This window comes from Pezoporus flaviventris, unplaced genomic scaffold (assembly GCF_033815535.1).
Source record: "Pezoporus flaviventris isolate CSIRO_AGI_PZ_B2104156 unplaced genomic scaffold, CSIRO_AGI_Pfla_v1 ptg000126l, whole genome shotgun sequence".
NCBI classification, from domain to species: Eukaryota; Metazoa; Chordata; class Aves; order Psittaciformes; family Psittacidae; genus Pezoporus; species Pezoporus flaviventris.
This window is the reverse complement of record NW_026892674.1, coordinates 228,792-240,854: the sequence shown is the minus strand read 5'-3', so window position 1 is coordinate 240,854 and position 12,063 is coordinate 228,792. Positions and strand designations below refer to the sequence as shown.

Sequence of the window (12,063 nt, the reverse complement as noted above, 5' to 3'; positions counted from 1 at the left end):
TTCCAAACCTTTCCTTTTGGGTAAGATGCAACTCATATTAATGCCTTCATTTGCATTATCTAACATCTCTTCATGCAAAGAAACAATGCCATTTGCGTCCAACCAGAAAACTGGATTTACCCGGGTTATTGCTTCTTTAATGCACCATTGTTTTCTTCAAATCTTTTACCCTTTCATACTTTCCTCTTTTTTCACATTTGCTTACAGACCCATAAAGTAGTAGAAAAACCTACTTATTTTTTAATTATAAAGGAAGTAGTCATTGTCTTAACACTCAAAATACTAGATTTGCATTTTGTTACTCTCAAAACACTGGAGAGCATAAGGTAAAAAAATTCACAGAAATTCTGGCAGAATAGCCTACAGCAAGTATTTATGGAATAAGATACTCTGAGACTTAGCCTTTATTTCATGAGCTCATGAAGAAATAAAACAAACAGGAGCTCAATCCCCTTTTGCCCACACTAGTCTACCTTACTCCATCATGGTGCAGGCATCACGTGTATCACAGTGGGAAGCAGGAAAGCCTCAGCAGTCCAGCTGCTGTTGGATCCACATCAAAAGCTTTTTGTGTAAGCTCATATTTTATACCTTCCAGCTTAGATGTTTGGTCCATTTCCATAAATTAGTAGATTCTGATGAAGCTGTCATTTGGAGATAATGGCTGCAAGAGACAGCAAGCTAGAAGTAATAGTGACTGCCTTTAGCTCTTTCTGGCCACCTGACCTACCTCTGTGTTGCTCTCATTTTGACATGATGGAACTGCTCCCTGCACACACTGAGCCTTAGCATGCGCTGTGTTAGCCAAAATGTGAGCAGGAATTGAGTGAACAGTGACAACTGTATATTTCCTTCTCTAAGGGGATGACAAGTTAGAGATCTTGAAGGTAGAGTCGCTGAAAAAAAGCTGCTGTCAGATTTAAAAAAAAAAAAAAAGAAAAGAAAAGCAAACACTTTGACGTCTTCAGGCAGTTGAGAAGCTGTGACTGTGGTAGGAGATAGAGTAGTTTAGAGGTTATGAAATACTTGGACTTCTCAGATGTCATAATAAAACTGTCTCTGCTAGACGTGTTTAGAAGTGTGATTTTTTTTTTTTTTTTTGGTAGAATTTTGAAGTGAAAAAGGGTTTACAATATAATTTTAAGTTTGGTGCAGAGTTAAATGAAATAAAACATTTACAAATTATCTTGGGCCTGAAGAAGGAAAAGATAATAGTTTAGTTTAAATGCGGGGTTTTCTCCCCTTCTTTAGCACTTTAGTCTTGCCTTTCAGTTCAGAGACTGTTCATTTTAGAATAACAGATAATGCCAGGTAGAAGATATGTAGGATACTCTTACCTGTCTGATCTAATTCTTATTAACAGAATTGAAATTCATTACAGGCTGCTGGTTTGCTGTTGCAACTGAGACAGAAGTGGCATAGTTTATTTCTGCGTCGTATGCGAGCTCCTTCTAAACCGTGGTCTCAAGTTGATGAAACAACTGTAAGAGCAATTGTAGCTGTTTTAAGTTCTGAAGAACAGTCTGCAGGTTTGCAGCAGCCTTCAGGAATTGGTCAGAGACCAAGACCTATGACTTCTGAAGAACTTCCTGTAACATCTACATGGAGGTCAACCAACAGTAGAAAAAGCTTAGCAGAAACTGAATTCTCTGATGATTCCTCTAATGCTGAAAAGTAAGCTTCTGAGATCTTCTAGAGACTGTAGATCATAACTGAATTTAATTTCTCCTACTAATATAAAGTGAGAAACAATAGAAATACAATTGAAAGAATATACTATCCTATGCTATATGTCCTGCATGTCCCGCACGACATCCTTGTCTCTAAATTGGAGAGACATCAATTTGATAGATGGACCACTTGGTGGGTAAAGAACTGGCTGGATGGCGGTACGCAAAGAGTTGTGGTCAATGACTCAATGTCCAGCTGGAGAACAGTAAAGAGTGGTGTCCCTCGGGTCAGTGTTGGGACCAATTTGTTCAACATCTCTTGGTGACATGGACAGTGGGATTGAGCGCACCCTCAGCAAGTTTGCTGATGACACCAAGCTGTGTGGTTGGGTTGATAGGCTGGAGGGAAGGGATGCCATCCAGAGGGACCTTGACACGGTTGTGAGGTGGGCTGATACCAACCTTATGAAGTTTAAGTGCAAGGTCCTACGCCTGGGTTAGACCAATCCCAGTCCCAGGCACGGCTACAGGCTAGGGAGAGAAGAGATTCAGAGTAGCCCTGTGGAGAAGGACTTGGGAGTGTTGGTTAATGAGAAAATGATCATGAGGCAGCTTCAGTGTGCGCTCACAGCCCAGAAAGCCAACTGTATCCTGGGCTGCATCAAAAGGATCGTGACTAGCAGGTCGAAGGAGGTGATCCCGTCCCTCTCCTCTGCTCTCATGAGACCTTACTTTGGAGTATTGTGTGCAGTTCTGGTGTCCTCAACATAAAAAGGACACGGAACTGTTGGAACAAGCCCAGAGAAGGGCCATGAGAATGATGAGGGGACTGGAGCACCTCCTGTGTGAAGATAGGCTAAGAAAGTTGGAGTTCTTCAGCCTGGAGAAGAGAAGGCTGAGTGGAGACCTCATAGTAGCCTTCCAGTATCTGAAGGGGGCCTACAAGGATGCTGGGGAGGGACTCTTCATTAGGGACTGTAGTGATAGGACAAGGGGTAACGGGTTCAAACTTAAACAAGGGAAGTTTAGATTGGATATAAGGAGGAAGTTCTTTAAGGGTGGTGAGGCACTGGAATGGATTGCCCAGGGAAGTTATGAATGCTCCATCCCTGTTGGTGTTCAGGGCCAGGTTGGACAGAGCCTTGGGTAGCATGGTTTAGTGTGAGGTGTCCCTGCCCATTGCAGGGGGGTTGGAACTAGATGATCTTAAGGTCCATTCTCACCCTAACTGTTCTATGGTTCTGTGCTGCACGATAGTTGTAATTTCATTGAGAAGCGTTTCATATATGTGCCTGCTTTTAGAGAGAGCAACCAGGAATATTGTCTATGAATTTTGATCTCTGGCAAGAAGTCACAGAGGAGGTTCAACCCTAAGATTCAAATACAGTGCATGATCAGTGTCTTTTCAGATAGTGTTTAATATCTTTTGGAATTACTAGAATATGTAGTCATGCAATAGGCTAATATGTAGATATAAATTGTTCTGTGCCACCTTATGAAATCACTGGTATGTCCTGTATCTACCTTATTTTTTAGAGTTTTAATGAAGTCTGCGCTTCCTGCACTTCACCAGCCAAAGAAGTACAAGGACAAAGCCATTTTGCGCTCCAAACGAGCTTTAGATGACAGGTCAGATCAATCATCAGTGAAGTCTACAGACAGCAGTAGCTATCCAAGCCCCTGTGCTAGTCCTTCTTCTCCAACCTCTGGAAAGGTAAGAGTTCTCATAAACAAATGACCCTATTTTTCAGAATTAATAGAACTTCAGAAATATATTTGCTGGTATCTTTCAGCAGCTATCAGGTATTATATTGATAAATAAAGACTCTAACTTAGATTATCATTTTTAACAGCTGCATAATACTTATGTTTTTCTAGAACTTAAAATCTAGACTAGATGTCCTTGTTATACTAGTTTAATACAGTAATGATTTTACTCTTTGCAGACTGCTGAGGTAAAGCTGTCCAAACTAGAAAAGATCATGTTTGGTTTTTATTTTGAAACTTGATACAATACCAAGTGAAGGTGTATTATTATTTATCTTTTTCTTTAATAAATTTGTATACAGTGCATGCACTTTGAATTTTTTGGATTCTGTCTTCCTGTGTTTCTGGAATTGCATACATTGATACCAGTTCTCTTTTAAGTTTTGTTTTATCTGCCTTATTATGGCTGCTTTCTTTTTTAATGATGGTTATTTTAATAAAGCACACGTTTCCTAGTGAGGTTATTGGTATAACTCTCCCTGTGTACTTGAATAGTAAACTGCAGTAATATTGAAGAGATCACTGCAAGGAAAGCCCATTGTTTGTCTGGGTACAGACTCATTGAAGGATTTAATAATTCCTCTTAAATCTTCAAGGTTTTAAATTCAGCCAGTATAAAAGGTAGAAAACTTATTTTTCCTGAAGGTGGAAATAACGAGTAGTTTGCTTCAGGCTACAGTCTGGAATGATTAATTTTATGCCATCCGAAAGTGTGTCAAACTTCAAAGAACTGTAATTGATCACTAGACTATTTAGGCCTGTTCTGCCAGTCTTGTTTGCTGCCCCTGATGAATGAATTATTATTTTTGAAAGTGCTGAAGGAATGTAAAATACATTTTAAAACCAATTCAGAGTGCACCAGCTGATAGCTTCTGTGTTTCTTGTAGAATCTGGGTAAAAAGGGTAGGAATGCATTCAAGAGATTTCTATCTTTGTGTGTTTAAAACTCTGGAACTAAAGCCTAGTTGGGTTTTTTTGGTTGTTGGTTTTTTTGTTTGTGTGGTGGTTTGGGGTATTTTTTTGGTTGGTTGGTGGGTTTTTTTGTTTGTTTTTTTTTTTTTAGCTTAATTTAATTTTCTTTAATATTTCCAGGATTCCAAATCTCCTTCACCAAGACCAAATATGCCAGTCTGGTACTTTATAATGAAAAGTAGCAACGTGCAAAACATTGATATTTCTCAACAGAAGGGTATATGGTCTACTACGCCAAGTAATGAGCGAAAGCTAAATAGAGCCTTTTGGGAGAGCAGCATGGTTTACTTGATATTTTCTGTTCAAGGGTCTGGACACTTTCAGGTGAGTCCTTAGTTAATACTGAATATTAGCTTTGGTTAATGGTTTAGGAGAGTGCAGCAAATGACTATGTGTAGTATGGAGGTTTTTGCTTATGACTTCTGACCTCTAAGAAGTAAAGATTAGCAAGCAAAAGTAAGTGGTTGCTGATAAAAGAGTACTTCACTCTTCTCTGAAATACACCTTTTTAGCTAAGTCAGTTTGTCACTCAAAGGCTAAGAGCTAATTGCTTCTGAGCATCTTGAGTCAGAATAATATTTAGACCCTGCATTAATTCTTTAAAACAACAAACCAAACAAATTCAGACAAAACAGGGGATTGCTACACTTTTCTCTGTGTGTCAAAGTAAACATTGTAACAGGCAATTACAGTCAAGTCAAAGCTTTCTAAAGCCAGTCATTTAATAAATACATAAATGTCTTTATTAAAAATTTTAATAAAATCTGTTCTGTCTGAACTGTAGTGTTAAAGTCAGGAGGTGGAAGGTAATGGCCATGATTCTTCCAGAGCTGTTTCTTTACTTCAAGTTTAGCAAAGTGTTGGTCAACAACTTGTTGACAAATTTGTAGCCATTTGAAGTTAAAGACTTGACCTGTAGTGAAGTAGTGCAAAGTTGCAGGTTGGCTGTATTCTGGAGGGGGCTAAACTCAGTTGTTCCAGGAAAAAACAAAGTTCAACTTAGCTCTTTTTGTATGAACTGTTAATGAAAATCAGCTAAACTTAAAATCTAATGAACTAGCCCAAATACAGCTGCCTTGGTGCCACTACTGAAGGATTATGGTGAGATATATGTATGATGATTTGCAAATGCAGTACTGGAAAGTAATTTTCAGCACGGCAGTTGTTACTGAAAATGGTCTATATTGTATTGGTGCTCTAGACGAGAAATCTGGGAGAGAAAGGCATGCTGAAGTCAGGAGCATAGGTGGTTGATGTTGCCTTAGCCTTCTAGTTTGACAATGCACTGGGCATTCATGGGATTAACAGTATGAATATTGTTGTGTACCAAGTGTCTCTTTACTTTCCAGCTTTATTTTTCCCCTGTTCCTTTTATTAATTTCCATTTAAGTCTGGCTTGAGCTGTCTAGGACTGCATTTGTCACAACAGTAGTGTGTGCTGCTGACTTAAGTAGTGCACTGCATCTTGTGGACTCTTAAGTCGTAAGTAGTGTAAATTTTCATAAATACCTTATAAGTTTGGTGCATGGTGGTTTGTTTTGTTTTTGGTGGTTTGAGTTTTTCTTCCTTCTTTGTTGAAGTGAGGAAATAAAAAAGCAACTTTGACCTCTTTCCTTGAAAAACAGCTATACTCTCATAATTCCATGTGAAATTTTGTTAACATAGAAGGAACATGGGAAAGAAGGAATGGATTTCTGAAAAAAAATACCTACAACTAACAAGGAATAGCTAATGAACTATTATGTAGTAGAACATTCATCTTGATTCCTTAGGATTCAGGTGGTTTTGCAACACCTTTTCCACTTCTGTTAAAAAGCTAAAAAAAAACTTTGATAATTGTGAGAGATGAATTGAGAGGCATTCTGTAGTGAAACCCTGGAAGGGGTATTTGAGGTGGGAAATCACATACAACTTTCTAGGTGTAGACACTTCAAAAGATCCAGCTTAATGGGGGAGAGTACTTTGAAACTAATTCAAAAGTTTCATATATAGTCAAGTAATTTAATTCCAATGTAAGCATAAAGGCTGTAATTGTGTCTTTCCTTTTATATTTCAATTTTTGCTCCAGGGTTTTGCTAGAATGGCGTCAGAGATAGGGTGTGAGAAAAGTCAAGACTGGGGATCTGCTGGTTTTGGAGGGGTATTTAAGGTGGAGTGGATCCGAAAAGAAAGCATTCCTTTCCAGTTTGCACACCATTTGCTCAACCCTTGGAATGATAATAAGAAAGTACAAATAAGCAGGGATGGCCAGGTAATGTTCTCTTCTAAAGTCTTCCTTACTTGGTGTATTGTTTGTTAGCTTGTTTAGCCTTGACATTTATCTCAAAACACTGGAGAGCATAAGGTAAAAAAATTCACAGAAATTCTGGCAGAATAGCCTACAGCAAGTATGAAAAGAAAAGTTTTCCTCTTTGCCACAGAGCACAACTAAGAATCAAGCATTACTGCTCTTGACGGCTGTGCAGGATGCCCAGGGCAGACTAAATAAATTTTGCCAAAACGCTTGCCCAACCTGCTACTACAGTAGCAGTGACTCTCCTAACTCATTAACTCATAAGTTTTTGTAAATATATGAACTAATAAGGATTTTTTCCTCAAAATACAGTTTCTATAGGTTTTGCGTGTTCTATAAAATAGTGCTGCTTAGTCCTGTACTACCAACACTGGGGATTTAAAAACAGAGTGTCATATAGCAGTCTGCAGGTCTGCATTTGTAACAGAATAAATTGCAATGGATTATAAGCTAGTTTTATAGCATTTTTTTCAGCAACATCTGTAACAGGGCAGTGGCTAATGATGTGTTTTAGCAATAGATTTGTTCTCTGAGGTAGTCTGTCACACGTGAGTAAACTGTCCATCATTATAGCTTTGAATTTTCTGTAAAGCCTGAAAAGAATCTTGAGGTAGAATAAAACTTAGGACAGTTCTCCAGTGTGTTAAAGCTAAATGCAACTGCAAAAAGCTGAAAGAGAATTGGCACAAGAGTTCTCTGGCAGTTTCTGCATTCTCCCCAGTCCACTTGCAAAATATCTTTAGAGATTCCAGAGCTAAACTTCCTAATCATCTTCTTGCTACTTCCCCAGAACCTCTTCAGTTGTAGGAATGAGGAAGGGAAGGTAGTACGTAATGGAGTTAACAGTGCTTCTGTTGAAAGTGGCTCTTAAGACCTAAAGAGTCTTAGTAATCTGAAAAACAGTTTGTTAATATGTATGATTCCCCCAAGAGCCATTGTATAGTGGCAGGTGACCTGCCTTTCCACATTCTATACCACACTTGATGGAATTAAACTTAAGAGGTAGGGAGAATAATGATCTCTAGTTAATAAGTGACTTGTGGCAGGTACAAGGCATATGGTGCGTTGTATATGGTGGTGGTGTGTTCACTTGGAATTCTAGTCTTAAGAACTAACATCTTGCTGTGAATAATAAAATTCAAACAACCTGAATGCCAAGGTACCTTACAAAAGTTCTTGTCTTGTCTTTGAGCCCTAGTAAAAAAAACTTCTCCTATGCAGGAGCTCTAATCTATGTTTCGATAGCAAAATGAAGGAGCTCTTTCAGAAAGACTGAGAGCAATCACCAGGAACTTCATCTAACAGTTTTGTTATAGTCTCCATATGTTCAATAGTAGCAGTGCAGATAATTTCTGTAATTTCTTGCTCGTTTGTAGGAACTGGAGCCACAGGTTGGAGAGCAGTTGCTACAGCTTTGGGACAGTATTCCTTTGACAGGAAAAAACTCAACTGATTGAGCATGTCAAGTAATGTGATAGAGGTAGTTATTTTATGTATTACTTGCTGGTTTTATAATATATACAATGTATCATTGCAGTACTGTCTGTCCTTTGTAGTATGTGGGCAAATAGGTACACTTAGTACTAAATATTCTCTTTCTTTTGATTTTTTTTTTTTTTTTTTAAATTTTAGCTGTCGTGGTTGAAACATCAGATATAACTACTAGAACCAGTAGCAAGCCTGCAGTACGAAGATGAGGAAGAAGGTGGCACAACAAGCTCCAGAAGTTGTTAGTCATGCTGTGAAGCTAGTAGAGGAAAAATAAGGGGTATTATGTTGGTTTCAGTATTTCCTTGTCTTAACAAATGTCCTGATGTTACTCACCAGCCTAGTTTTGACTGAATTAGTTTTTTATAGTAGCATGCAATTGATATTTAAAAACACATTTAAATTCCAAACTGAGTTTGAAACAGTGGACCACATGCAAGTTGTTTGTGGGTTTAAAATAGCACAGCAGACAGTTTAAATATACAGTTTACGTTTAAAGCTTTCTCAACACAATAAAATCTGTGAGAGAAACCAGTGTAATGTGAATTAATCAATCTTGCAGTTTGCTTAAAATAAATAAATTGAGAATGCATGTCTCCAAATATATTGAAAGATTCTGTAAGTATTGGTTGAACTTTCATATGTGCAGTGTGGAGAAAGCAGGATATATTCATACAAGCAATTGGGTAGCAGGAGAATGTTAAATTTTAATTTAAATACATAAATAAAAGGAGCATGATACCTCTGAGAATGGATTGGTCTAGCAGTGTTTCCATTTTTAGGTAGTTTTCACCTTTTAAAGGTAGTCATACTTTGGCAAGCTGAAGAACAGTCTTTTGGAGGCCTGCTGCCAAATGGTAGTCTTAATAGTTCACTAACTTGCAGTACAACTTTATTCATCTTTCAGCGTAGTCTTCATGCTTTATTTCTTTACTTCTTCTTTCAATTTATTTCTTCTTTCATACTTCAGTAATTTTGAATTACTGACTTCTTAGTCATTAATATACTGTACTATGAGGCCATTATTAGCAGACTAATTCAGTCTGCTTGTCGTCAGCACTGTTTGTAGTTATTATTAGATTAAACCAAAAGCTTTTTCTGCTTCTGAGCCCACACTCTCACTTTTTAATGAGTGAAATACTCACTTATTAACCATATATTCGCACCAACAATATTCACACAGTTCAGAGTACCCCGCGCATTCGTTCTGCCATCCTGTATAGTGACTTCTATACATAAACAGTCAGTTTTGCCTTTGCAAGACTAGCTGGGTCCTTGTAAGGTGCGTATTGTCTAATGCAGTATTTCTGGAGATGATGCATACAGCAGAGCTGTGGGGCTTGTATTGCGCTATACAATACTTCCAATCTCCCGCCCTCAAAGGAATGTTGGGTTGTATTGACTTGCACAGGATTCCCAGACCCCATGCACACTAAGGACAGAGCTGGCACAGAGGGGTGTAACGTTTTGCTAAAAAGTCCAGACCATGCTTCTGCAGCTTGGTGGTAAAAAAGGACAGTCCAGCCAAGGAATATGCATTCCCCATGCTTGTTGGCCAGTCCTTGTCACTTGTCTGGAGAAGAGGTCATACTCTGCTGCCTACCTGACAACCATGCTCATGTAAGTCTTTGCAAGCCCAGATATTAGGTCTAGCCCAGTCTTGGTGAATTACTTGACTTGCTGTTTTAGGACCCGCATAATTGTACTGCTGAGCTGTATGTTTGACTGTACTGTTACTTAGACATAAACCGTTTATCCCTGAAGCTGTTGGTCTGGTGTCTGTTACAACATAGTAAACCTGTAAGTTGTCAGAGTTATAGTTAAGCCCTTACTCTCTGATGTAAGAGGAGAGATATGGTACATGCTGACCCTATAGTGAGTGCCTTAAGTGGTTATTTTAGGACCTTGCCCAGCCTGCAGGGTCAGATTCTACTTTGAGAGTAAGCCAGAGAGACAGAAACATAAAGGGAGCATTACCCTGCTTGTACCTATGAGTTCATTTCCTTATTAATACTGAGCAGCATTTGAAAGCAGCTCAGGTTGGCTACCTGTAAAAAGAACTGGACAACTTCCGACAGGACACTAGGGCTGCACTAAAGGAGAAAAGTGTCATGTGCCCGTGTTAAAATCTGTTGGGCTAATGTGGAGAAACTAGAGCAATGTGTGTTCCCCCACATAGCAGTGTTTGCCTGGGAAATACTTGGGCATCATCTGGAAGCTGTGGAAAAGGGAATTTCTTTATATAGAGACCCAGAAGACTGGGTTGATACTTGGTCTGATTCAGATTCGGACAATTCTGTCTCAGAGTCCTCCACTCCTAAAGTCTGAATAATCTGACTAATCAAGAGCATGATGCTACTTGAGGTATGACGGATATGCACTTTCATGAGGTCAGACCTACCCAAATGAAGCTGGTGCTATCACAAATCTGTTATTGTGGATTATTTAACATGACTTGCAAATATGTTTCATGATAGGGGGAACACAGTTTGAGTTTCAGAAAGCATGGAGACTCACTTTGGAGTCTGGAATCCAACTATAGTTTCTAGCAGGAAGCGTAGACAATGTTTTCCAGGCAGCTCTAGCATGTGTTCAGAGAACCACTCCGAGATGACTGAGAACTAGGCTAGTCCCTGTGCGTCACTAGGCTGATTATCAGTCTTGCTTTAACGGTAGCCCTTTTGGCAGAGGAAGACCTGTGTGGACATTGTCCCATACGGCCCACTGGTGCCCACTAATCAAAAAAAGTCCTGGTCCACTCAGAGCCCATTTGCAGCCAATAGGTACTGGCCTCACAGGCACAGCACCCATCTGCAAGTGGTCCCAGCTCTTGCTAGCTTTTGGTAGTTTCTAGGAACTAAAGAAAGTTTGTTAAATATATATTTTTGCTAAGTACTTTGTTAAATACTTAGTAGCCTAAAATTTCTTATTTGTTGCAACTGTTTCTTTCAATATTTGCTTTGGTTGGTTGGTTGGTTTTGGGTTGTTTGTTTCTTGTTTTTTTTTCTTTTCATTTTTTTGCCACTGTTGAACTGATAATTTCTGCTCCATCATCCCAGTGATGGTGGGTTAAATTTCTACTCTAGATTTTTTTTCAGCTTCCATTTTAAATGCTTGATACTGACTGTTGTCAAAATTAAATCATGGCTAATGCATGGTAGGCCTAACCTGTAGGTTGTGGTTGGATCAGTTTGTAGTTACTCCTAGGTGCTTTGTCTTTAAAGTGAATTAGGGTGGTTTCTGCAGCTACTTATTCCCCCTCCCCCCCTCCCCCCCATGGAGCTGAAGTGATTGTTTCAAAACAGCCACTTCCTAGATGTGTTCTGTCACAGCTTTTACTATCTGAATAAGACTAGCAGTTTGACTGCTTTGCTCCAGATCTTTTTACTCGCAGTGTTTTCTTCCCTGTACGTTACGCTAAACTGTTTTCAGCCATCATTGCTGCTGTCTTTGTTGCATCTTTTAGCGGGTACCACAGTGCAGAAAGCAGATGTTGCTGCTCTGGATTAAAAGTTTCATTTTTTGTTGTGATTCTTTTGGCAGAAGTTGGAAGGATGTCACTTAAATGAAAGTATAAGTTGGGATTTAAAGACAAATCATTTGTCTGGAAAGCAGACTGAGGGAATACCTTGCATCACATTAGAAAATGAGTTAATCCTGGAGATACTAAAAAAAACCCGTGGCATATAATTGAATCAGGCAGTTCAGAAAGGAGGCTGTTATTTTATTCGTGTCAAGTCCAGAAGGAGTTTTAAAGCTAATTTCATACCATGTGGATGTGAAATTGCTATTTTTTGCCCTGTGTTGCATAGCAGAGCTCTGAGATTCACAGCCAGATCTTGTAACTTTGCGTGTGTTACCGAGTACGTTGCT

The 12,063-nt window shown here is 38.9% G+C and overlaps 1 protein-coding gene across 1 annotated transcript; it reads left to right on the top strand.

The window, feature by feature from the left end:
* The first annotated feature begins 1,361 nt into the window (after nucleotides 1–1,361).
* Nucleotides 1,362–8,782, top strand: LOC133282511 (3'-5' RNA helicase YTHDC2-like). The gene is made up of 6 exons (XM_061478516.1): nucleotides 1,362–1,674; nucleotides 3,207–3,384; nucleotides 4,530–4,733; nucleotides 6,478–6,660; nucleotides 8,079–8,182; nucleotides 8,335–8,782. Exons 1-5 carry the CDS (start codon nucleotides 1,439–1,441, stop codon nucleotides 8,157–8,159), a joined length of 882 nt encoding a protein of 293 aa, XP_061334500.1. The 5' UTR covers nucleotides 1,362–1,438; the 3' UTR covers nucleotides 8,160–8,182; nucleotides 8,335–8,782.
* Nucleotides 8,783–12,063: the final 3,281 nt, after the last annotated feature.